At 40.5% G+C, this 24,542-nt stretch overlaps 11 protein-coding genes across 11 annotated transcripts; 7 read left to right on the forward strand and 4 right to left on the reverse strand.

Moving 5' to 3' along the window:
- Positions 1-10: 10 nt before the first annotated feature.
- Positions 11-757, forward strand: ATC70_002933 (uncharacterized protein; the record flags this gene model as incomplete). Its single annotated transcript, XM_064822303.1, has 1 exon — positions 11-757. One exon carries the CDS (start codon positions 11-13, stop codon positions 755-757), a length of 747 nt encoding a protein of 248 aa, XP_064678903.1.
- A 43-nt stretch (positions 758-800) lies between these two features.
- ATC70_002934 (uncharacterized protein) lies at positions 801-1,802 on the reverse strand (the record flags this gene model as incomplete). Its single annotated transcript, XM_064822304.1, has 3 exons — positions 801-1,010; positions 1,071-1,559; positions 1,617-1,802. 3 exons carry the CDS (start codon positions 1,800-1,802, stop codon positions 801-803), a joined length of 885 nt encoding a protein of 294 aa, XP_064678904.1.
- Positions 1,803-1,939: 137 nt separating this feature from the next.
- On the forward strand, positions 1,940-3,370 carry KCH1_1 (Potassium transporter; the record flags this gene model as incomplete). The annotated part of the gene is made up of 7 exons (XM_064822305.1): positions 1,940-2,225; positions 2,284-2,414; positions 2,477-2,629; positions 2,691-2,763; positions 2,825-3,070; positions 3,125-3,213; positions 3,272-3,370. 7 exons carry the CDS (start codon positions 1,940-1,942, stop codon positions 3,368-3,370), a joined length of 1,077 nt encoding a protein of 358 aa, XP_064678905.1.
- Positions 3,371-5,739: 2,369 nt separating this feature from the next.
- Positions 5,740-6,117, forward strand: ATC70_002936 (uncharacterized protein; the record flags this gene model as incomplete). Its single annotated transcript, XM_064822306.1, has 1 exon — positions 5,740-6,117. The coding sequence occupies one exon, from the start codon at positions 5,740-5,742 to the stop codon at positions 6,115-6,117; it is 378 nt and encodes a 125-aa protein (XP_064678906.1).
- A 2,710-nt stretch (positions 6,118-8,827) lies between these two features.
- ATC70_002937 (uncharacterized protein) lies at positions 8,828-9,382 on the reverse strand (the record flags this gene model as incomplete). Its single annotated transcript, XM_064822307.1, has 1 exon — positions 8,828-9,382. The coding sequence occupies one exon, from the start codon at positions 9,380-9,382 to the stop codon at positions 8,828-8,830; it is 555 nt and encodes a 184-aa protein (XP_064678907.1).
- A 2,432-nt stretch (positions 9,383-11,814) lies between these two features.
- Positions 11,815-13,582, reverse strand: ATC70_002938 (uncharacterized protein; the record flags this gene model as incomplete). Its single annotated transcript, XM_064822308.1, has 4 exons — positions 11,815-12,971; positions 13,028-13,153; positions 13,216-13,416; positions 13,474-13,582. 4 exons carry the CDS (start codon positions 13,580-13,582, stop codon positions 11,815-11,817), a joined length of 1,593 nt encoding a protein of 530 aa, XP_064678908.1.
- A 247-nt stretch (positions 13,583-13,829) lies between these two features.
- Positions 13,830-16,067, forward strand: ATC70_002939 (uncharacterized protein; the record flags this gene model as incomplete). Its single annotated transcript, XM_064822309.1, has 2 exons — positions 13,830-14,567; positions 14,622-16,067. The coding sequence occupies 2 exons, from the start codon at positions 13,830-13,832 to the stop codon at positions 16,065-16,067; spliced, it is 2,184 nt and encodes a 727-aa protein (XP_064678909.1).
- A 323-nt stretch (positions 16,068-16,390) lies between these two features.
- On the reverse strand, positions 16,391-17,490 carry ATC70_002940 (uncharacterized protein; the record flags this gene model as incomplete). The annotated part of the gene is made up of 2 exons (XM_064822310.1): positions 16,391-16,819; positions 16,879-17,490. 2 exons carry the CDS (start codon positions 17,488-17,490, stop codon positions 16,391-16,393), a joined length of 1,041 nt encoding a protein of 346 aa, XP_064678910.1.
- A 386-nt stretch (positions 17,491-17,876) lies between these two features.
- ATC70_002941 (uncharacterized protein) lies at positions 17,877-19,107 on the forward strand (the record flags this gene model as incomplete). Its single annotated transcript, XM_064822311.1, has 4 exons — positions 17,877-18,015; positions 18,073-18,370; positions 18,429-18,854; positions 18,912-19,107. 4 exons carry the CDS (start codon positions 17,877-17,879, stop codon positions 19,105-19,107), a joined length of 1,059 nt encoding a protein of 352 aa, XP_064678911.1.
- Positions 19,108-19,843: 736 nt separating this feature from the next.
- Positions 19,844-21,133, forward strand: ATC70_002942 (uncharacterized protein; the record flags this gene model as incomplete). The annotated part of the gene is made up of 1 exon (XM_064822312.1): positions 19,844-21,133. The coding sequence occupies one exon, from the start codon at positions 19,844-19,846 to the stop codon at positions 21,131-21,133; it is 1,290 nt and encodes a 429-aa protein (XP_064678912.1).
- Positions 21,134-21,566: 433 nt separating this feature from the next.
- On the forward strand, positions 21,567-23,609 carry ATC70_002943 (uncharacterized protein; the record flags this gene model as incomplete). Its single annotated transcript, XM_064822313.1, has 1 exon — positions 21,567-23,609. The coding sequence occupies one exon, from the start codon at positions 21,567-21,569 to the stop codon at positions 23,607-23,609; it is 2,043 nt and encodes a 680-aa protein (XP_064678913.1).
- Between the last annotated feature and the right edge of the window lie 933 nt (positions 23,610-24,542).

Below are 24,542 nucleotides of genomic sequence, written 5' to 3' on the forward strand. Positions count from 1 at the left end.
AAAAACGCTCATGACTCAAACTAATAATAACGTTCTGTACTATAACCCGGGCTCGGTATTCTCCAATGTAGGTGTTTTGCTCTTGTGTCAAAAGGGTGTTCAAGATCAATTTGAGCTGCGTCCAATTCAAATGGGTGTGGACAACATATCGCCATGGTACATCAAACTCAACCCCAAAGGACAGGTACCAACCCTTGTCCATCATGGCAAGCCAATTCCAGATACCCTTGCCATCGCCAATTATCTGGATGACCAGTTCAAACCCTCCATCTTTGCGGCTGATGATGTGCAGGTAGTAGCACTTATCGAGCGATGGCGACAAGTCCGAGTATTGTCATTGCTGTCAGGCAAAAAGACAGCTTCTCAAGATGTCAGTCAAATGGCAGCCACATTGGAAAACTCTCGTCGTCAGGTGGAGGAGTACGCTAAATCCAATCCAGAACTTGCAGAGGCTTACAAGATACGACTGGATGTGCACGATGATCGCTCCAAGATTTTGATTGATCACGGCACTTACATGACACACAAAGAAGGGTTGGACCAGCTTTTGGATGACACTGAAAAGGCCTTGTCTGACAACCATGGAAAGTTGCTCGCAGGCAGAGATCAGTCAGCAGCAGATGCCTATGCTGTAGGCATTTTGCACTGGCTCAAAAGCAAATTGGATAAAAACATTCTCCAATCGAGACCATGCACCAAGAGATATTATGAGGAGCAAGCAGCAAGCTCGAGCTTTATTAATGCATTTAAGAAATAAAAAAATGAAAGATGAAATATACAGGTTGAGAGTGGGATTGTTTCTAGTATGTAAAATCATTTACTCGGATGAATGAAGAGTCTGTAGGATGGTATTTTACAACACCACCTTTGACAAGTGTTTGGATATAGGGGGACCAATATGTGCCAGGCACGAGTTTGATGTATGGATTGTCGGGTGAATCCACCGCTTGATTCATGAGTTCCTCCAAAAGCTCCTTTAACTCGCATTGCTCTCCCATCACGCCTGCATTCTATCATGATTGAACAAAATGTCAATCCTCTATTCGCAACTTGTATAGGAATATACTTACATCAACCGCATGAGGTGGATAGAACTCGTCTAGGAAATCAATCAAATCGTGTGTATCTTGCTTGTACTGTGAATCCCATTCTGCTTGTTCTCTGCGTAATTGATCGGGATAAGACTGCACATAGGCCTCTTGGGCCAGCTCTCTTTCCTTCTCCTTGAGCGCAGCATAGACATCTTCACATTCGGACAAGACCTTCTTCTCCTCGCGCAATGTACTAGTGAGATGGTCCAGCTGTCTTTTAGCAAACTGATTCAGGCTTGCATACTGTTTGATCTGTCTGTCCACATCCTCTCTAAACTCAATTTCCAATATATCGTCTGAGGGTTGCTCCAGTGTGTCTAGATTGGCCATCTCTGAAGCTACAAGGTTGTTGATCTCTCGATGCTCATACATGAGCGCTTGCAGTTGTTTGCGTGCTGTCGAGGTTACCGCCTCTGATTTACTATTGAACACTGCATTTGCTTGATCCTGAATACGACTATTCTCGAGCTAGAGTCAGAGTGTGTGTCAGTCATCCACAAAAGCCCATCTGTTTGCTGTTGCTACCTGGTAAAGCTTATCCCACAATTCCTTCTTCTCCAACTGTTGCGCTCTCAGGATACGATCCAAATGATCCCCTTTAGCAGTGTTATCATCCGAGCTCTGCACCACAGGATCATTTGTGGCAATATCCTTGTAATCTTGCGTCGCTTGAGTTATGATGTTGTGTAGGGCACTTTCTAAATGAGACATTGTGTTGAAGAAACAGGTGGAAGATGGCATTGATTTACCGCGTCACTTTTGAGAATGCTCCTGCGCTTGTTACCAGCAATGTTTGATCCTCTCTCTTTTTTTCTCTTTTTTTTTTTACCCAGCATTTCAACATTAATATGGATACACCCAAAGAGACTCCTAAGATTGTAAAGATCAGAAAACCTAGACAACCCAGGGGCACTAGAGACAAAACCATCAAAATCAAGCTCACTGCCAAAAAGAACAAGGCAAAAGACAATGAAGAGAGACACGTTATACTGCCTGAAGACGAAGACGAAGAGCCAGAGGCAGCCATTGAAGAGCATATGATATTCAGGGTTCCAGAAGGCGACATGTGCAATCGTTTGCATGAACTGGTGAAAAAGAGAGAGATACCAGACGATGTCAAGATCCATTTCAAAGGTAAGCACACTGAGGTGTATATCCAAGGCATGGGATACTTATTTCATGACAACAACAGACAGTCGAAAGGGCTACTTTGTGTTTGAAGGTCGCAAATACGACGTACAACTAGTGGATCTACCGACCATTATCGAATCACAAAAGACACTGGATAAGAAGCAGTTTTACAAAGTAGCAGATATATCCCAAGTATGTGTCATGCAGCGTATTAGGCTCGAATAGATGGATTGATTGTGCTGTCAAATGACTAGATGTTACTAGTTGATCCTACGTCTGGGTCAGAGCCATTTATACCGCAAACAAACAGTCGATTAGAAACAGATCCTTATAGCTATCCGCATGGTCTGACACCGCCATTGAAGCATGTTCGCCAAAGAAGATTTAGAAAGAAACTGTCGAAAAGAGTAATGAAATAGCTATCACTGCGCAGACATAGATGACTCATGGCAAATGTATAAACGATAGGCTATTGAGGAAGTGGAAAGAGAAGTTGAAAGGCTATTAGAGATTGATGCGACCGCTGAAGACGTACAATATGGTAAGGTGTAGTGTAGTGTGAAGCTGGAATTTTGACAACTGATTATTTGTTTCGCGTGCAGAGGTGATTGATAATAGAGAAATGGAGGTTGAATCTGATGCTGGTACACAAGATATCGATATTGATGACAGTGGAGATGAGAGTGAGAGCGATGAGGATTTGGCAGCAGCCATTGATCGTGATTTAGAGATGATGGATGAAGAAGACGACGATGACAAGGATGATGATGACGAGGACGAGGACGAAGATGAAGACGAATCCGAAGAGGATGAAGATGAAGAAGAAGCGGCTCAAACAGGCGAGATTGGTATGTTGACATTGGCTCCTGAATTGTGACCCAAATGCTTACTGTGCATGTTAGAACAAAAACGTCAAGAAATTGCTGAAATCAAACAAGCCATCCAACGCAAAACGCGCGATTTGTCAACTGCTCCCAATGCTATGCTTAAGGTAAGAAGGAATATTTGTTAGTAGTGAGGGGGGTTTATTAATTCGATCTACTATTCAGAACCGTTTCGAGACGGATATCAATAACCTGAAAAAGGCATTGACCCTGAAAGAAGCTCATCTTGCTGAAATGAATGAAAAGGAAAAGGACAAGCAGTGAATCTAATGTATATAATAAAAAGCTGGACGCTCAATGCTTCATTTGAGAATGTAAGATGTATATTCATAGCGAGAATATGGGTGCTTGTTAGCAATTCATCCAGATACGGAAGATTGAGGGCTGTGTAGGATGGTTTCCATCACGCGTTTGTTGTTTTTCCACATTGATTGTTGACAAATGGTGCTTCAATATTATCAAGAGCTTGTTTTTCTGTTTTCCATGGCTCGCCTATTAAACACCCAGCAAGGCAATTGATAGCACTGAAAGAAACTTGACGTTTTCTTGTTTTCTTGCCCAATCTTTATCTTTACATAATGTCTACTTGTGGCTTTCACATATTGTTTTTATTTGTCTAAGAGCGTTCACTAATTGCAAAACGCGGGTTAAAGCAAATTTCCATGCTAAATTTTGATGCAAATTGTATAAATCTTTGCTGATATCGTACATTTAAGCTGCAAACAGTTATAAAGCACACTTTGTATTTCATTTCTGGTTGAGACCAGGTTGCTTACATGGCTTCAGTGCGCATTAACGGCTGTTGGTTACTACCTCCTTTTAGCTTAAGGCATACATTTGGTGCAAATGGAACAATAGGCAACTCATTGATGGCTTGTTTGCATATGATTCTTGCATCCTCTCACAGTGTCAAACTGTCAAATTTCTCCTTTTTTCTCTTCTTTTTCACAGGCAGTAGTTCTTCTTTTTGGTGCCTCTGATTTTATTGAAAATGCAAGCCAGCAATCTAATCTTATGATCAGCATAAGTTCTCTGCTCTGATGGCTCTGGACATTGAATTATGGTAAATAGGTCTGCTTGCCTAGGCATTAGAGCATCGATACATTGTAAAATTGCAAAAAGACCCTACAGTCATTGGCAAGAAAATCAAGTTACAGATTTTTCCCAGTGGTACCTGCCCTTTTTATGGCAAATGGTTAGTTGCTCGGCCTCCCGTGGGTGCTTTTGAAGGATGGACCAGTGCCGCAGTAATCAGCAAAGGTACAGACTAGATAAACTTGGCTATTAACCGAATGTAGCTACAGGGGTTGGTGCGTTTGGGTTCCCCTGTATACGTTCTAGAGAATTCCTAGTATATTTGGCATGGATCTGTCCTTCAAGGATCTAACTAAGGAATAATACATTGTACGAACAATAATTTTTGTAGGCTTTCACGAACAAAATCATTATTCTTCATTGAATTGACAAGTTGATCTTTTTGATATGAAATCAGAAGCCTTTACCCGCACTTCTCACCTTGGAAGCGCCTTTTCTCAAGCAACAATTAATCAAGGAACATTTGAAACGAGAGGTTTCTTCACTTTACATATATCATATTCAGGAACTGTCTTTTTCCTGCAATCTCTATTAAGAGTTCATCAAAGAAAGAGTCTTAACGCGTATATTAAGACCTTCTATGGTGAACATTTGGTTAACATAACTGGTTGCTAGCATTACATTGTAGTGCAATGCCGTAATACTTACACTATTATATAACTTTCCCTGCAACATAATAAATTTAGAAAACATCACTCTCATAAAATTGTTTGGTAGATCCTAGACCAAATGCCTGCACCTTATTATATTTTTGAATAAAGAAGAATTTAAATTTTAACTATTTGGATACTTTTTATTACAAATATAAAATTATAATATAACAGATCAATAGGAAATCAACTAGTTGTAGCCCATCGTTGTTTGAATCCCTGAGCCAATCAGATTGCTTGAAAACTCCGCTGATCTAAAAAAAAATTGCGAGGGTTTCCCTCTGTTTTGAAGTGAGGCAAAATTTTAAGCGCCGCTATAATAGCAATATAGCCGCTGCTATCATTAAACTTCCCCCAAGTGCTAGAGCATGCCTTACTTACACCACCTAGCTTTATGTTCTGGCGTTGAGACTCTCAATCATCACTAAAGTAAGTAGTGATAACCAAGTGGAGACAGCCTATCTACCTCCTAGCCTCGGATAGAGTCTTGTTGAGCTTCAGGGATAGGCACATCCACACAACGTAAAAAAGGTATGCTTCAAAGAAACATAAAAATAATAAAGGAAAGAATAAAAGAACATACTACTATAGGTGTATGGTAGTACATGGGCAAAAAATGGATACTCACACAAAGTGATTCAAAGAAAAGTATAAGTACAACATCAGAGATGCTCAAAAGAGCTCGTTGTTGCAACAAAATTGCATACACGAGCAAAATGCATGGTAATAGTCGAATGTAAAGTAACGCAAACACACAAAACTGCAAAAGCAATGGTGGTATAAATTTGCATTGCAACATAATGACTAACGTTGTCTCATGTGAAGCCACAGAGGCAACGTAACCAGCGAAAGAAGAAGAAAGCGCAACAAAGTAAATATCATGATAAAATGCATTATCACGAGAAAGGAAGCAATAATACAAACGTTCAAAGAAGTTTTATATCATTCCGACCAGAAGAAAGAAGATACTTACCACTTACCACCACTACAGATAGACCAGAGGATACGCAATCACCAGATATAGACCAGAGAAAAAGCATGCACCAGACACAGTACACCAGAGAAGACCATATTAGCAACAGCAGCAGCAACACCAGCACCATGGAAAAACCAGAGAACAAACGACGCCAGAGACCAGACAAAGACCAAGCAACAAGCAACACCAGCAGAGACCAGACAAAGACCAAGAAGCAGACAGCAGAGACAGCAGAAAAGGAATGGCAGCAGCACCCACGTCAAACAAGCAAAAAAATTATCAAAACCTAACAAACAAATTCAGTTAGTACTGATTCTACGTCTTCCAGTGCTCGTTTATCGAATGGAACCTACTATATCCCTCTTCAAAGAAGCAGTGTCAAGTTCTTTTAGCAATACAAGACAGTGTGATCAGAAGTTGGAGTGTTATTATCATTCGAACGGTTTCCAAACCAACATGGTTTGATACTAAACGCGTTTTGCAAAAGAAAAAAAAAACGGGATATAGAAAAATGAGAGGGCGTCCTATCCGACGTCACGGCTAGTAAATTTGGCCTCAGTCTTCTGCCACAGCAGCTGTCGCTGCGGCACTCAAATTTGGGTTTGTGCAGTTGTCATTTTTGTGTTCAAATTTGACTTGATCTGACATCCTTTAAACGTTTTTGCTAAATTTGACTATGAAAATTGTCATTGTTATACTTTACTTTCTATTGCGTTTATAAAGAGTCATTAAAGGCGCATCGAATGATGCTGGTTACATTTAGTTTTTAGACTGAAAATAATGAGCAATTTGAAAAAATATGAAAACAGGTTTTCTGTGAATATGTCAAAATTTAGCATATACAAGCCTCATAGAAAGGGTTTCCGCTGTTGCATTCCATCTTTACGATCAATTTGATCTGATATGTATCATAAGAAAAGTCTTCATTTCTGAGGTGAAAAATGCGATCGTTTGGTTTTCAAGAATTTTCCCTTGCTAATACACGTGAAAAATATGCGAATTTTCATGGATTTGCAATGACCCAAAGGAATTTGAGATAAAGCATCAGGAAGTAAAGCGTGGCCAAAAGGAGGCCTGCGGTACTATTCCAAGCCCTTAAAACGCTTTGTGGCATGAGTTATTCGTGCTTGAAAATGACTAGATTTGAACAGAATTCGACCTAAAACGAAGGGGGTAGTCGGTTGCATTGCCAGAAGAGTAAGTCAATTACGCTTGCGGAATACATCTACTATGATCTGCATTCCGACAGTTCATCCAGTTACCAGATTTAGATATAAACTGTATGTACACTGGATTAGATGTACGATATCGATTTATACTACAAGAAGATATGGACTTCAGATACGCTAGTACTATAAGATTCATACTATATAAGATATAGGCTATAGATGGCACCACGGACATGGATGGCGCTATAGACTTATACTTGTATTCCGACATTGACTACGGATGTTTACCATATCTGGATAGGCACCAAGATTAATGCAATATGAGCTTGTTGCTTCAGATGTGCACTTTATGATCCACGCTATAAGACACATGCTTATATCCGTGATAATAGCTACAGATACTTTATGTACTACAGACTTGTACTATATATGAGACATGCTATAGACATGCATACGATATGCTATAGACATGCCATATATCCAGATACATGCTAAAGATGTATGCTTAGCGATATACACTCAGATATGTACTATTAATATAGACTAAGAAGACTGTACCTATCGGATACATGCTACTACTAGATCGATATTAATTATCCTTATAGAAAGGATAGATCAGGGCACTTTGGATGAGAGTCTAATTATTCATCCAGACAGAGCTAAATCATGATTAGCTTGCTGGAGTTGTCTTTTAGCATGATTAGACATTAGTTGATCTGAGTTGACTTATTTGTTAATCTAATTAATAGAATTTTTATCCATTGTTATTGCAGTGAAATCAGGTTTGAATAGATTTCACAAAAAAAAATAAAGCAATAGTAAAATACAATAGAAATCAACTGTATTTTATTTGTGTATAAAATGAACTGAAGATCCTGGAATTGAGTAAAAAAAAGAAGAGTATTTATACATTTGCATCTAGCTTGTAGGATTAGTGATGATAGAGAGCAATAGGTGCTGCTATTGCGATATCTGGCAAATGTTGTTGATGTTTGATTTAAAGTGGCAATCAATGCGAGAGCACTGGCCATAAGGGTCGATTTGAGTAACCTTGATGGGCTTGGGTGAGCTATCGTCATAGCATGATTTAATGTAACCTTGATGGTTTAAAGTGTGATGTTTGTTATTGAAGTATGGAATCCTTTATGTGGGATATTGTGCAACTATGGCAGCAGGGCATAGTTGTCATATTTGAATATGCTTGTTATTGATTTGATTCCTTTTGGATAAAGATACCATCACTTATTACGACCATCATGGGTGTGATTGAATACACTGTGATCAGGAGTGATTCATTCACACGATGTGCGATATAAGCATGCATCTTTACTTTAGTAATTTTTAATGGTTTTTTGATGTACATTTGAGCGCTTTCATTAATAGATCCAAATAGCATGAATTTGAATGAGTGCTATTTGATGAACTTTGGTTTTCAATTAAGTTGCGTTTGGGTGGCTATTTCATTACAGTTATAGTATATAAGAAGGATCATCTACCTGGCCAGTAGAGAGACTTCAGTTTACTTTACAGCTGTCAGTTTGATAATAAAACATACCTTTATCAAGTTGATTTTACTGTTTTTTTATTCTTTTTTTTTCCGTGAATTTTAGTCTATCAAGCCTCAAATTTAGCAAAAACGTTTAAAGGATGTCAGATCAAGCAAAATTTGAACACAAAAATGACAACTGCACAAACCCAAATTTGAGTGCCGCAGCGACAGCTGCTGTGGCAGAAGACTGAGGCCAAATTTACTAGCCGTGACGTCGGATAGGGCGCCCTCTCATTTTTTTCATCCCGTTTTTTTTTTTCCTTTTGCAAAACGCGTTCAGTATCAAACCATGTTGGTTTTGAAACTGTTCGAATGATAATAACACTCCAACTTCTGATCACACTGCCTTGTATTGCTAAAAGAACTTGACACTGCTTCTTTGAAGAAGGATATAGTAGGTACCATTCGATAAACGAGCACTGGAAGACGCAGAATCAGTACTAACTGAATTTGTTTGTTAGGTTTTGATAATTTTTTTTTGCCTGTTTGACGTGGGTGCTGCTGCCATTCCTTTTCTGCTGTCTCTGCTGTCTGCTTCTTGGTCTTTGTCTGGTCTCTGCTGGTGTTGCTTGTTGTTTGGTCTTTGTCTGGTCTCTGGTGTCGTTTGTTCTCTGGTTTTTCCATGGTGCTGGTGTTGCTGCTGCTGTTGCTAATATGGTCTTCTCTGGTGTACTGTGTCTGGTGCATGCTTTTTCTCTGGTCTATATCTGGTGATTGCGTATCCTCTGGTCTATCTGTGGTGGTGGTAAGTGGTAAGTATCTTCTTTCTTCTGGTCGGAATGATATAAAACTTCTTTGAACGTTTGTATTATTGCTTCCTTTCTCGTGATAATGCATTTTATCATGATATTTACTTTGTTGCGCTTTCTTCTTCTTTCGCTGGTTACGTTGCCTCTGTGGCTTCACATGAGACAACGTTAGTCATTATGTTGCAGTGCAAACTTATACCACCATTACTTTTGCAGTTTTGTGTGTTTGCGTTACTTTACATTCGACTATTACCATGCACTTTGCTCATGTATGCAATTTTGTTGCAACAACGAGCTCTTTTGAGCATCTCTGATGTTGTACTTATACTTTTCTTTGAATCACTTTGTGTGAATATCCATTTTTTGCCCATGTACTACTATACACCTATAGTAGTATGTTCTTTTATTCTTTCCTTTATTATTTTTATGTTTCTTTGAAGCATACCTTTTTTACGTTGTGTGGATGTGCCTATCCCTGAAGCTCAACAAGACTCTATCCGAGGCTAGGAGGTAGATAGGCTGTCTCCACTTGGTTATCACTACTTACTTTAGTGATGATTGAGAGTCTCAACGCCAGAACATAAAGCTAGGTGGTGTAAGTAAGGCATGCTCTAGCACTTGGGGGAAGTTTAATGATAGCAGCGGCTATATTGCTATTATAGCGGCGCTTAAAATTTTGCCTCACTTCAAAACAGAGGGAAACCCTCGCAATTTTTTTTTAGATCAGCGGAGTTTTCAAGCAATCTGATTGGCTCAGAGGTCTAAGCACCGAAGCGTTACAACTAGTTGATTTCCTATTGATCTGTTATATTATAATTTTATATTTGTAATAAAAAGTATCCAAATAGATCCAATTTATGTCGTCCTTTGTTTAAAACTATAAAATAAGGTGCAATCAATTGATCTAACATGCATCAAACTGTGGCATGTGAGTGAGTGTCCTTTAAACTTGATATTATGTGGTTGGAGGAAACCCATATACAAGTACAATAATGCAATACTACTTCAAGAACCAGGAGGACTTAATAACAAATGCCCCGCCGCCAAGCATGCGTTGTTTATCAGTATTTTCCAACATGTCTCAATGTAATGGGTTGCTAACTTTTGCTTCATATCAACAATTTCACATGTATAAAAGTATCTTTTGTCATAAGATTTACGCCACCATCCACAATCAAATCTTAGATTATTTACATCAGAGCTTTGAAAGTAGCATGTTCGTACAGCCAAATTTAGCGAGAAAAAAATGCGTTAAGAATAATATAGAGAGAAGAAATATATTTAAAACTGAATATATTTATCATGTTATTTCAAGATTGAATGAGGGTTAAAACTAATGTAAATCTCGAATGTGTTTATAGTTATTTGAAAATGCTAAAGCAATAAAGCCTTAATAATCCTGGATACTGGATAATTGTAGAAGCCTTGAACCAGTTGACGAAGATGTGCTACATGAAAGCTCATAAACCACCCGTGTTGTGCCAGAAGGGCTACAACTGTCTATAAAGATTAAGGTATTCTTGATGGGTAGATATGTCTGTGTTGTGCAACAACATGGACAAGCTATGATAATTGAGGTGCATCTCAGCTACCTAAATGCTGAGGTTCACCGGATGTGATAAGCGTTATACAAGGTAAATTGCTACTTTGGCATTCAGAACTTAGTATAAATAAAAATAACTCTTGTCTTCATCAATAAATCCTTAGTTTTTGTGTCTGATCTTATTCAAATAAGTCTTTTCTTGTTTTTATAATATCGAACATTTTTTATAAGCTACAAAGAATAATCCTTTTATTCTTTGTGCTTAACAAGTCCAATACATGGGAGAGATCAAGAATGGCATAAAGGGTAGAAGTATTTGCCAAAAAATGGCCATTCGTAGTCCATGCCTGCTTAGTTGCCTCGGTAAAAGCCTTTATAAACTTGCTGTTGTTGTTGTTGTTGATATCCAGACCTTCTATTCTTATATTGTCCTCCTCCATTGCTTGATTATCATCAACAAGAACAAGTTTGGCAATTATATCCTTCAAGAAAGGCTTTTGTAAAATTCCTCAAAGGAGGGAAGAGTAGTAGGATAACAGGCAAAGTACATATTGATTCTTGACGGTTCTTGTTAACGAAGAAAGAAGAGTAAACATAGTTGGCTTAATAAATGCAATAATGGGTTAGGAATCAATTAGCAATTGGATGGAGGTTAACACAATGAAAGCCATTGTTTAATCATTCGAGAAAAGTGATTTCCTTGCTTTATTGGACATTCATGCATAAGATATAAACTTTGATGATTTTTCACGCCTCGTCCAAGGCGCTAAATACCTTGGTAAGATTGAAAAATCCCATTCAGTAGAGAAATCACGGCACTCACTGTATGTGTATGTATATAGTAATGATTGATTCATTTGATTTTAATTCATGCAACAAATTAAATTATGGCAAGAAGTGGAAAGGATTATAAGGGGAGGAGAAATGTAAAAAAAAAAGAAGCAAAAGAATATGTATAAATTTAATCACTTGTAAAGTTAAGCTTTGCTAAGTTCCAAGTTGGCCAAGATATCTTCACAGCGGTTGATATTACGCAGGAACCAATCACCGTAACGACGACCCACCTTGCTTTCAGCAATATGAACAACATCTTGCTTCAAACAGAAATCAAGATCTGAAGTAGGCAGATATTCACCCTCCAGAAGGTTACCTTCAACCCACTTGTATTGACGGGACTTTTGCTTAAAGATCAACAATTGAGTCTTGAGTTCCTCAGAATCGATTTCCAAAAATTTAGCCAACTTTTCAATGCCCATGGAAGTATAGAGCTTCATGAATGAACGGAGAATAGGAAGGTTGATTTGGTTCTTGATGTCAGACATGAATACCTTGAGTTGGTTTTGATGGGCATCAACACCTTTACCACTGGGAGAGAGAAATTTGGGGCAAGCAAATTGGAACAGATCGACGTAGACAGGGAGGGATTCCTCGCCCTTTTGCATCTTGAAGAGTTGTTCGCCGTACTTTTCACGAAGTTGAGAGTGGATGTTTTCGTCTAATCTAGTAGGACAGAGAGCAATACAGATGGCCAAAAGAGCGTACATTTGATCGCCTCTCTTGGCAATTTGGTCGAATTGGTATGAGCGAGAGTGATATTGCTTGGTTCTTTGGATGAATGACAAGACGGTAGAGAAAGCTTTGATGGCATCAGCATATCTACGGAGCATCATGTAGGCGAAACCAACGTAGTAGTAGGTGGTTACATGACAGGCAGTAACACGAGCAAACATGGCCTTCTTGTTCAAGGAAATGTTATCCATCATCTTCAAGGCAAGAACGTAATCACCCAACAAACAGTGGACTCGGACAAGACCAATGATAGAGAAATAGCCCAACATCTTGTAAAGAGGACGAGAGCCATACTCACCAGCAGCTTCCATCATGTCACCGCCGTTCTTACTAACCAACAATTGCTCGTTGATGCGAGACTTTTGGATGAAAGAGTAGAGAACATTCAAAACGCTGTAACAGCTCCAGATTTGAGAGTTTTCTTGCATCAAGACAGCTTCAGCATCAGTCTTGTTCTTTGTGCGATCACGAAAGTTGCAGAATGATTGGAATTGGTAGATGAATTCGTCAATAATGTCCCAAAGCCATTGATTAGGCAATTCCAATGAAACAGGTCCTTCAGAATCTAATTGAAGTGGGTTAGTGTTTCGCGTCATCCAAAGGTGAGTGCTATGTATTTACTCAAAATGTAGTTGAAGAGATCACAATAGTTCTCATAAGAGTGGAAACGTTGCTCCAAAGTAGGGGTCAAATGAGCGTAGATGTGGCGATAGTACAGCTCGCGATACAAGGTCAAAAAGACTTGATCTAATTTCATATAAAGGTCAATGGCTGCTTATCTGTGCGTAGAGTGTGTCAGAGTGCTTTACCATCATTGACAAGAGGAGCGACGACTTCAGCCTCGGGCCAAGCTTGCTTTTGATAGTACTTTTCAGTCAACTTGTTGAAAGAGCTGTCGTAGATGTTGTGAAGTTCGTAGACATTGTTGTCAATGACGTTGCGATAGAAATGAAGGATGAAGTTTCTAACACCATCAGGGATTTGGGTGGTAGATGTTTGGGAAGAAACGACTATATACTCATCGTGTTAGTCACCAGGTGTTCTGTTTCCATCACAAAGACATTTACCTTCAGAGTCAAAGCCATCATCCACGTCGTTGCTTTGAGAGTAGCGAGCTTGGGCAACGAGCTCAACCTCAGCAATCAAATCATCCTCTTCAAAAGTATCTTGGTACATGTTGTTCTGAATTGTGTTTCGAGAGAAAAAAAAATACTGGCTCCCCCAAAAAATTCTATTTCAATAGCTTTACCAGAGAAGAGGCACGAAAGGGAAGGTGGAAGGATCTCGAGTCACTTTTTTCATCCGAGCACTTGTAGGCATCCAAGCAGCCATCAAGCCACCATCGTACTGCGGCTATAGTGCGCATTTCCCAAAAGATATTTTCCCCTTTCACCTTTGGTTAAAGCAAAATATACCTTGTAGCATGTCTATTCAGCTTATCAGAAAGGCAGTTCCCGGAGCAGACGAGGCCATTGTGGAATACATTGACGGCTATCTTAGAGAAAACGATTTTGAAGACGATGAAGATGCCATTGCCGACTTTGTAAAGCCTATTCTGATTGATGCGGGAGGCGATGAAGCCAAAATTGACGAACTATGTGAACATCTATCAAGTCTATTGCAAGCAAATCAAAAGGCTTCTGCTCCAGCAAAGCTCTCCAAGCTAGAGCACTCATTCACCATGGGCAGCCAAAGCGGATTATCTGCTACTGCTAGTCTCGGTAGAGGTTCTGTGGATTTAGAACATGCTTCAGGCCGTCGTGTTCAATCTCAAGTCAACCAAGAAAAGTTGCGTAAAGCCGAGGCAAAGATTGCTGCCAAAATGGCTAAGCGCAATGAAAAGAGCAACATGAAGGTGGAATACGAGGCATCCCGTTTGCTGGACGAACAAAAGAAATTGCAAGAAGAATACAAATTATACAATCCCATCTTGGATTACACTACCACCAAAGGAAAGAACAAGGACATCAAGATTGAGAACTTTGATATCTCGTTTGCTGGCCGTCGTATCTTGACGGATGCCAATTTGACTGTGGCATTTGGCAGACGTTATGGTGTTGTTGGTAAGAACGGTATTGGTAAGTCTACGCTGCTCCGTGCCATGTCTCGTCGTGAAATTGCTGTGCCTCAGCACATTTCTCTGCTGTATGTCGAACAAGAAGTAAGTGTGAAATTGGATTTATGCTGTGGGCAGTGTATTCATGGGATACATTAGGTTCACGGTGACGAAACACCTGCTATTGAAATGGTGCTTCGTGCTGATGTATGGCGTGAGCATTTGCTCGGAAAGGAGCGCGAATTGTCTGCTAGAATCAGTACTCTGGAAGCTGAACAAGACAAGGAAGAGGAGCTGGGTGAAGAGGAAAAGAAGGCAATTGAAGCTGAAAAGGACAAACTCAACACAGAGCTCAAGGAAGTGTTTAACAAACTCACAGAGATTGAGAGTGACAAGGCAGAAAGTAAGGCCTCTGCTATTTTGGCTGGTCTTGGTTTTGGCACTTCCGAACAAAAGAGACCCACCAAGGAGTTCTCTGGTGGTTGGAGAATGAGAATTTCTCTTGCTCGTGCCCTATTCTGTAAGCCTGATGTTCTTATGCTCGATGAACCTGACAACATGTTGGATATTCCTGCTATCGTTTGGTTAGAAAACTACTTGAAGACCTGGCCCAACACATTGCTGGTTGTTTCTCACGACAGAGAATTCTTGGATGAAGTCGCTACAGACATCCTGTACATGCACAGCGAGAAATTGGACTACTATAAGGGCAATTTCACCAACTTCCACGCCACCAAAGAAGAACGTCGCAAGGCTCAATTCAAGGAATATGAATCTCAAGAGCAATATCGTAAACATCTCCAAGACTTTATTGATCGCTGGAGATACAATGCCAAACGTGCCCCTCAAGCTCAATCTAAAATCAAGATTCTCGAAAAGCTACCCGTCTTGGAGCCTCCAGAGGATGAGAAGCTGATTACCTTCCAATTCCCCAATCCTGAACAGCTATCACCACCTATTCTTCAAATGGATGAAGTGACATTTGGCTACAACGCTGAAAAGACGATTATCCGCCATGTCAACATCGATTTGAGAATGGATTCTCGTATTGCAGTTGTTGGTCCCAACGGTGCTGGTAAATCCACCATGCTGAAATTGCTGACAGAAGAAAACAAACCCTCTTCAGGTGTTGTTCATCGCAATGGTCGTCTCCGTATTGCCTACTTTACACAACACCACATTGACCAGCTCGATTTGACAAAGAACGCTGTTGGCTTCATGGCTGACCAGTTCCCTGGTAAGTCAGAAGAGGAATACCGTCGTCATTTGGGCTCATTTGGTATCACTGGTATGGTTGGCCTCCAAATCATGAAAACATTGTCTGGTGGCCAGAAATCTCGTGTCGCATTTGCTTGTCTTAGCATGCAAAACCCTCACGTTTTGGTTCTTGATGAACCTACTAACCACTTGGATATGGAATCGATGGATGCATTGCAAGACGCACTTGCTGAATTCAAAGGTGGTGTCATTATCGTTTCTCACGACGAAAGATTCATCAACACCGTCTGTAACGAAATTTGGATTTGTGAAGGTGGTGTTCTCAAGAAGTTCTCTGGAACTATCAAGGATTACAAAGAAATTATTTGCCCCAAAGATACTCCATAAATTATACACGCATAATAATAAAAAAAGCATCCTTTTTTTTTTTTTTTCTTACAATTCATATATAAACAGTTTATTGATTACATTGAATTCAATTTAAACAGAAACGCTTCCCTTCGCAGGTATTAACCTGATCAGGTGTTTAAGAGTTTAAAGTTCTCAGCCATATTAAGAAGATGCAAATGCAAATTCAGGCTCCCCCAGCGCATTATTCTGTTTAAATCAATGTATAAAGTCAAAAGAAAAATAAAAAGAGATACAGTGGGATGAGGCGTATCAAAAGAGTTAGTATACAAACAATGACAACGGCATGGATTTATACTTACTCAGGCAAACACTGGTTGGGAGATGCTACTGTGTTGACAGCGACGACAACCGCCTTCAACAACACCCGTTTCCACAGTAGCAGGCTCAGCACCTGGTTCAGACTCGGGAAGCAAGGGCCAAGTCAAGAATTCGTTGGTTTGATTCTGGACAAAGTTGCTGTCGACAATGTCAAGACGCTTACAGTAATTGGTCACCTTGTTCCAGTCGCGCTCAACGTTCTTGAGATCACGAGAAAAGTATCGGAAGGATCTTTGGAAGATCTTGCGATTGATATCAGAATCCAAGTGGGGCTTCATTTCCGTGTACTTTTTGTAAGCGGCAACAGGATCAGCAATCATGTCATCCGTAGCGCGCTTGATGGCAGCAAGGTATTTGGTCACCTTTTCAGGGTTGTTCTTGATGAATTCCTCATTGCCAATGTAGAGAATCTATGGTTTGATTGCAATCAACTTTCTGTAGATGTAGTTCAAAAAGAGATTGTCCTTACCGAGCAGAAGCAACAACACCCTAATTCGGCGAGCTCATCAATACGGAGCATCTGGACATCATCGCGAGATCTTCCTTGCTGAACAGACCATTCTTCCAACTCAACTTGCTGCACATTTTCGATACCAATACCAGCGTCAATGTCGCCACGAATAATAGCATCAGTAACATTCATACCAACACGCACAGCGTCGTAGTCCTTGGGAGTCATGCCGAAATGGCTGGTCAATTCATCCAGTTGAATCTTGCCAAATTCACCAACATAGCCAATGCGCTTGCCGCGAAGCGAAGTAAAGTCGTTAGTAATACCACTCTTATGAGACAAGTGAATGACACCAGTGAAGGGTTCATCCAAGAGAGTACCGATAGACTTGATAGGATAGCCGCGAGCGTTTCCGGCAATGGTGTGGATCATGGCCTTCAGTCCAAGATCAACCTTGCCAGAGCCGATGATTTCGGTAACATCAGAAGGATCGTTGGGTTCAAGGATAGCAACCTTAATTCCTTGCTCCGTAAAGTAGCCCATCTTGGAGGCTAAAAAGAGTGGCAAATGATAAGGAGTAGCCTTCCAGTTTAGGAGAACAGTGATTTTGTCAGTAGTTGAAGTAGTCATTTTGATGAATGCAGATAAAGATAAGAAGGAGAGGCGGGTTTCTGTGGCTCTTTTTATATTTAATATGGAAGAGATGGATTTCATCTCATTTGATCATTTTAGACCCATAATAGACTTAGCATTCAGTGTAACCGATACACAGTTGCGCTTGGGTCTTTAAAATGAAAGTATCAAACCATTAAAAATTTAGATGGTTCACACGATGACTCAACTTGCATAATCAAAATGAGGATCTTTTCGTCTTCGGTTTAATAATGTGTAGTCTACATTTGAACAGATACTGTGCTGAAGCCGTACAACTGACCGTGGATGCAATGTTATATAAAAGCCTATGTAAATTGAGAAACAGGACAGGACCAGAAATTACATTAGAAAATAAAAGAGACATGATACCAAGCTTACTGCTCTTATCTCTACTGGTGGCATCTCAAGTAGACGCTAAATGGATCTCTGAGATCCCTAACGCACCCAGCAGAGGATTCAGCAAGTTATTTGCGATTCCTACTTGGATATCGCATATTGAAGGTAAATCTGGACGCGTATTGAATTTATGAGATAGTTAGCTGATGTGCAAGATAACAGATTACGACGATGACGCCTTTAATGCGACAACTATCTTTACTGTCGTTATCATCGCTGCATCTACCTTGTATGCCTTATACCACATCTTTTGGGTCCATTTGCCCTCATTACCTCGCAGCCGCAGAGCCATTGGTCCATTTAATGCATTGATCCTGCTGTATCTCATCTCAACATTCTTTGCTTCATTCACCTTTTCCATGATGAATGCTGGCAGAATCTGGGCAGCATTTGGTGTGTTTCACAACTTGTTTGAAATAGCACTGTTATCACACATCATGCTGCGACAAAAGTCATTGCTGTAAGTTATATGAACTGCATTTAGAAAGGGAGGGAATGCCCATTTACATTGCATGTAGAGAGCGCAATTTTGTTTCTGTTTGTTTTGTCTATTTGTTGCTCACCATGTTTGCCGTGATTGTGCTACCATGGCCGTTGGATGCACTCTTTTTCAAATTCCAAGGTCTGGCTACCGATTTCGCATTGAGCATTGACCTGGGCCGTTTGTATTATCACAGCAAGGGGTTGTACAAAAAGGCCAGCGTAGGTACATTGGTCACTACCACTGACGATGATTGCGAATCAGTTGATGATTACACCAGAGACTGTGATCAATTGGTACAACAATTACAGCAGCAACAAAAAGAGTTGAACGATGATTCAAGCAAAAAGTTGAAATACCAAGTGATGGTTGCTCCTCACTCCAATGTCGCCATCATCTATATTGCTGCTGTATTGCATGCAATCGGTAATGCCTTGGTGACATTTACGAATCATTTTCATATGTAAGTGAGATAATCCAACATAACCCTGCACTTTTGATATTGACACTGCAGAATTAGGTGGGTTGTTTTCCAATTCATTTATGGTATTTCATTTCCCATGTATGCATACTATTGCATTGCTGAACCCAATGCAAGCCGTATCAGCTGGTATAAGGTGGACTACGCTAAGGAAGTCCTAGTCATGGTGTCAGGCATTACATTGGCTGGCCTTAGCATTGTCGTTGGCGTTTACAATGCTGATATTCACCACTAGTCATCCCATTCCAAACACCTCTCATTCTAGTTAGAATAAACTCACATTCATACAATTGTTCCCTATAAAAGAGGCTCAACACAGGTTGTATACATGGGCTTTTGGCCTATGTAAAGTGATACTATAGTATAAATGCATTGTGCTTGCCGACTGTAGAAAGGAAGAAACTATATTAAACGGCATTCATCTAAAATCTAATCTAAATCTAATCACTGATCTAAAATATATATACTGGAAAACACTGTTTATAAAAAATAGACAAGCCAATCATATCCTTTCAAAATTTAATAGTATCGAGTGTCAGAACAACGGTGGTATAGCCACCGGCGAAGCCGGCAATGGGGGAGGGGGTTTGGGGGAGGGCTTAGCCCCTCCACCAAGAACGTCAAGCATCACAATTTGCATAAAATTTATGAAATACCCTTTTGTTAAAATCAAATCGAATTGTCATGCCTCCTGCTCAAGCTAGAAACTGTACAACCTGTAGAGTTGCTCTACTTCAAGATTTCAATTTTCGAAAATGTGATTTATGTCGAGTAAATAGATCAAAGAAATGAAAAACAAACATTTAATCGAACCTTTTTTTATTTTTTTTTTATTTTTTTTTTTGTTCCAGGAACGTGCCCGAAACTACGCCAGACAAAGAGCTGCATTGGGACCACCTAGAGCACCAAGAACGCCTAGAGCACCAAGACCACCGAGAGCACCTGCCGCTTTCATAACAGAGCTGAGAAGAATGCAACCTCATTATCTGGGAAGAATGGACATTGTATGTGATGGTTGTGGTGCATTGCATTGGGACGCAGAAAGAACTGCTGGTCAGACCAGAAGCAATAATCTCTTCTACTCATGCTGTAAAAAAGGAAAAGCCATATTGCCCTTATTGCAAGATCCGCCTGAGTCCTTGAATAGTTTATTCAACGGAAGCCACCCACGCTCATCTCATCTCTTGAAGCATATAAGGCAATACAATAATTTGTTTGCTTTTACTTCATTCGGTACCACTGCTACGCCAGCAGGGGCCCAGAGAGAAGGAGAGGAGGAGAGGAGAGGTGGGATTACTACAGTAGGTGCCCATGGTGAATTGTATCACATGCAAGCACCCTTGAATTTTGGTAATGCTCCAAAGTACAATCAGCTGTACATTTACGATCCCGAGTATACCGCTGCATGTCGATCTGCCAACCCAAGAAATCAGCATTTAGATGATTCTACCATTGAAGCATTAAGTGAAATAATTGATGATGCGATTCGTTGTGGTAACCCATTTGTACGTATCTACAAGCATGCCCACGAGATTCTGGGTGCAGAGGAAGAACGACAAGCCCAAGATCATGTCAGCGAGGATGCATACATTCGACTCAACCCTCAAATGAGACTTGAATTGATTGTCGGTGAAGATAGGCGTACTCAGAACCTGCCAACCGTCAACGAGATTGCAGCTGTCATCCCCAATGAATATGCTGATTCAAGTTTCAGAGACATCCTGGTTATCTATCGAAATAGCTCCTTCACCAGTTCCAGAGGACACTTTAGAAGGATCAACGAGACACATGCTGCCTACATGCCTCTCCATTACGTTTTGCTTTTTCCCAGAGGTGAATATGGGTGGCATTGGGGCCTTCGTTTGCAATTGTCTGCTTCAACTGTTGATGCCATGGATGTTGATAATGAAGAAGTGCAAGAAGGACAGCAACAAGCAGCAAAAAGGCTCCCTCAGCGAGTGTTTTACAGATTTAGACTGCATGTCAGAGCTGATGAATTAAAGATATTGTTCTTATCAAGACGTCTCTTCCAGCAGTATGTGATCGATGCTTGGGCTGTCTGTGAGCAAACAAAATTGGACTGGATCAAGTCTAACCAGGCAAACCTTCGTGCGGATGTCTACAAAGGTCTTGCTGATGCTACCAGTGCTGCTGATGCAGATCTTGAAATGGTTGGAAGATCATTCGTCTTGCCAAGTAGCTTTACTGGAGGGCCTCGCTTTATGATGCAACTGTACCAAAATGCAATGGCTATCTCTTGATTCTTTGGTAAGCCAACGTTGTTCATAACATTCACTGCAAACCCGAACTGGAGGGAAATCCAAGACGAGCTGTTGCCTGGCCAAACCGCTGCTGACCGCCCTGACTTGGTTGCTCGAATGCTTAATCTGAAGCATGACGCACTGCTCAAAGATCTGAAGCAGGAGAAGATTTTTGGTACTTATAGAGGGATTGCGAGAACAATAGAATACCAGAAGCGAGGTCTTCCGCATGGCCATATGCTGTTGTTTTTGGACAATGAAAATGATCGGTTTGATACGGCAGAGAAAATAGATCAGATCATTTGTGCTGAAATTCCCAACGTCGATCAAGAGCCCGAATTGCATGCAATTGTCACCCGAAATATGATGCATGGCCCATGTGGCGAAATCAACAAGGAATCACCCTGCATGGTGAAGGATGCTTTTGGTAACGATGTGTGCTCCAAAAAGGTGGGAAGCAAGAAGAACCGATACCATGTCTATCGGCCGCATGTACTACTGTAGCCCTGCTGCCGACGAGAGGTATTATCTGCGTCTGCTGCTCACAGTTGTCAGAGGAGCTACGTCGTTTTCTCATCTGAGAACTGTCAATAATCACGAGTATGCCACCTTTCGCGAGGCCTGTATGGTGCTGCATTTGGTCGAAGATGATGGAGAATGGACCAGAGCCTTTGAAGAAGCTGCTACATTTGCCTCTGGCTACGCAATGCGTTCAATGTTTGTCTCTGCGCTCATGTTCAACTCATTGGTATCGCCTGTTCAGATTTGGAATCAATTCTGTGAAAGTTTCTGTGATGACCTTGAGCATGCAATCGTGCAAAAAGGGTATTCGCTGCTGCTCAGCGTGCAACCTGACGCTGAATTTTACCATGGAACGCGAAGTCTTGATTACGGCTTATATCTGTTGCAAACATCTCTTGGTGCACAAGACAGATCTCTAGGTCAGTTCAATTTGCCTTTGCCTCTCTTCAACTGGAATGGCTTGATAAGCAGAATGACTGGCATACAACGCAATTCATTGATACTCAATGAAATGTCATATCTCCAAGATCAAGAAGCCTTTTCGTACCAGCAAAAGTACGCTCAAATGAACGCTACCCAGAAGCACGTATTTGATACCATCACCTCCTCCATCAACAGCAACATCAACAGCTCACATTTCTTTTTGCAAGGTCCAGCTGGCACTGGCAAAACCTTCATTTACAATACTCTTTGTCACTTTTATAGAAGCCAAGGAAAAATTGTTCTCTGTGTTGCCTCCTCTGGCATTGCTGCTTTGCTACTTCCTGGTGGGCGTACGTCGCACTCTCGCTTTGCCATTCCACTCAACATCCACGAGCAGTCTGTGTGTGCAATCAAGAAAAACGATGATCTTGCTGATCTCATTCGAGAGACAACATTGATAATTTGGGATGAAGTGCCCATGCAGCATCGTTATTGCTTTGAAGCTTTTGATCGAACACTTCGTGATATTTGTAGTCGTGGTGATGAAGTTACCTTTGGTGGTATTTCTGTCGTTCTTGGCGGTGATTTTGCTCAGATTCCTCCTGTCGTGAAACAAGGTGGCCGTCCTGAAATCGTTGCTGCTTCGTTGATGTCGCCAAGGTTGTGGCCCAGACTACAAAAGCTGAGACTGACTGAGAATAGGAGACTTGCCAACTCGAATGATACCGATAGGCAATTTGCAGACCGGATTGGCAGAATGTCTTACGAATCAGCCATGATCGGCAACATTGCTTTGCCCTCTTTTTTGAGGCAGATGACTGATCTTGATCAGTTCATTGAAGATATCTATCCTCAGCATGTTCTGCAGCGTCCTCTGCAAAATAATGATTTCTTTAAGGAAAGAGCTATTCTCTGCTCAAAAAATGTCAATGTCGATGCTAACAATTGCAAGGTGATGGAGAACGTGATTGGTGAAAAGCCCACTTTGTACTCTGTTGACACAGTGCAATCTGATCTGACCAACACTGAGACCCAAGCCTATCCCTCAGAGTATTTGCAAACCCTTTCGCCTTCAGGGCTGCCGCCAGCAGTTTTGGAGTTGAAAGTAGGTCTTCCTGTCATGCTCTTGAGAAACCTCAACCCTGAAAGAGGTTTGTGCAATGGTACAAGACTGATCATACAGCAAATTGGACAGTATGTCATCAAGGTGAAAATCCTTGGAGGATCAGATACAATCGAGTTGATTCCTCGCTTTACATTATCAACATTGCCTGATACATTACCATTTATTTTGACTAGGAAACAATTCCCTGTAAAAGTATCTTTTGCAATGACAATCAACAAATCTAAAGGGCAATCTTTTAGAAAAGTCGCGGTGGACCTCAGGAGTCCCGTATTTACTCATGGCCAACTCTATGTTGTCATGTCAAGAGCAACATCTGCCAATGTCATGACTATATTGTTGCCCGAAAATATGAAACACACAGAAAATGTGGTGTATCCTGAAGTTCTATTTTCAGATACTACTTAATATAACTACTCTTTTTTTTTACCCTTTATAACATTGATTTAACCAGCTTTATTGTATTCGGCCAAAGCCCGCAGGGCGACGCCGACATCGAGCGTAGCGAGATAGATCGGCTAGTCTAATATATATACTGTAAAACATTCAAAAAAAGTAGAAAAACAAATCATATCCTTTCAAAAATTTAAAGAATTGTGTGCCGTTCAAGGTGAATACACCCACCGGCAAAGTCGGCAATGGGGAGGGGTTTTGGGGAATAACATAACGTGTCTAATTCAACACTTGATAGCATTGATTTATAGGGGGCTTTACCGTAGCGAAGCAAAGATGCAAAGCCATGGTAATAAGGCGTTTAATCCAACACGGTAACATTGATCTATATGAGGGTTTAATTGCATCTACCAAAGATGTGATTCATGCTGTGCAAGTAAACTCTTTAAAGTAATAACCAAATTTGGCAGCTTTCAAGCCTTCATATCTTGACATGTAGACCTTTATGAGCCACCGGAGTGACGCCAAACAATTGTACTTGAGTAGCAGCAACTTCCCGACACATTTGCTCGACTTTTTGGGCCAAAAAAAACATGACCGAAAAACGACCAAAAAGCATGAGGTACCCCTCATGGTTTTCATCGAAAATCAAACGATCGCGTTTTTGACCTCAAAAATGAAGATTTCTACTATGGCATATATTAGATCAAAATGTTTCCCTTGAGCTAAGGCAACCCCTGAAATTACATTTGTACGGCTTTCATATGTAAACTTTTGACATTTCCTTCATAATCGTCATTTCATAGTTTCAAACATTATTCATTAAATTTGTTTAGTATATTAGTTATAATTAGCATCATTAGATGCGCCTCAAAAAGTACTTCAAGAAAGCTTAATGGAGTATGGGGTGAGCGTTTCAATTCATGTAGTCAAACTCTGCAGAATAGA

The sequence above is a fragment of the Mucor velutinosus genome (assembly GCF_035048745.1).
Source record: "Mucor velutinosus strain NIH1002 chromosome Unknown tig00000165, whole genome shotgun sequence".
NCBI lineage: Eukaryota > Fungi > Mucoromycota > Mucoromycetes > Mucorales > Mucoraceae > Mucor > Mucor velutinosus.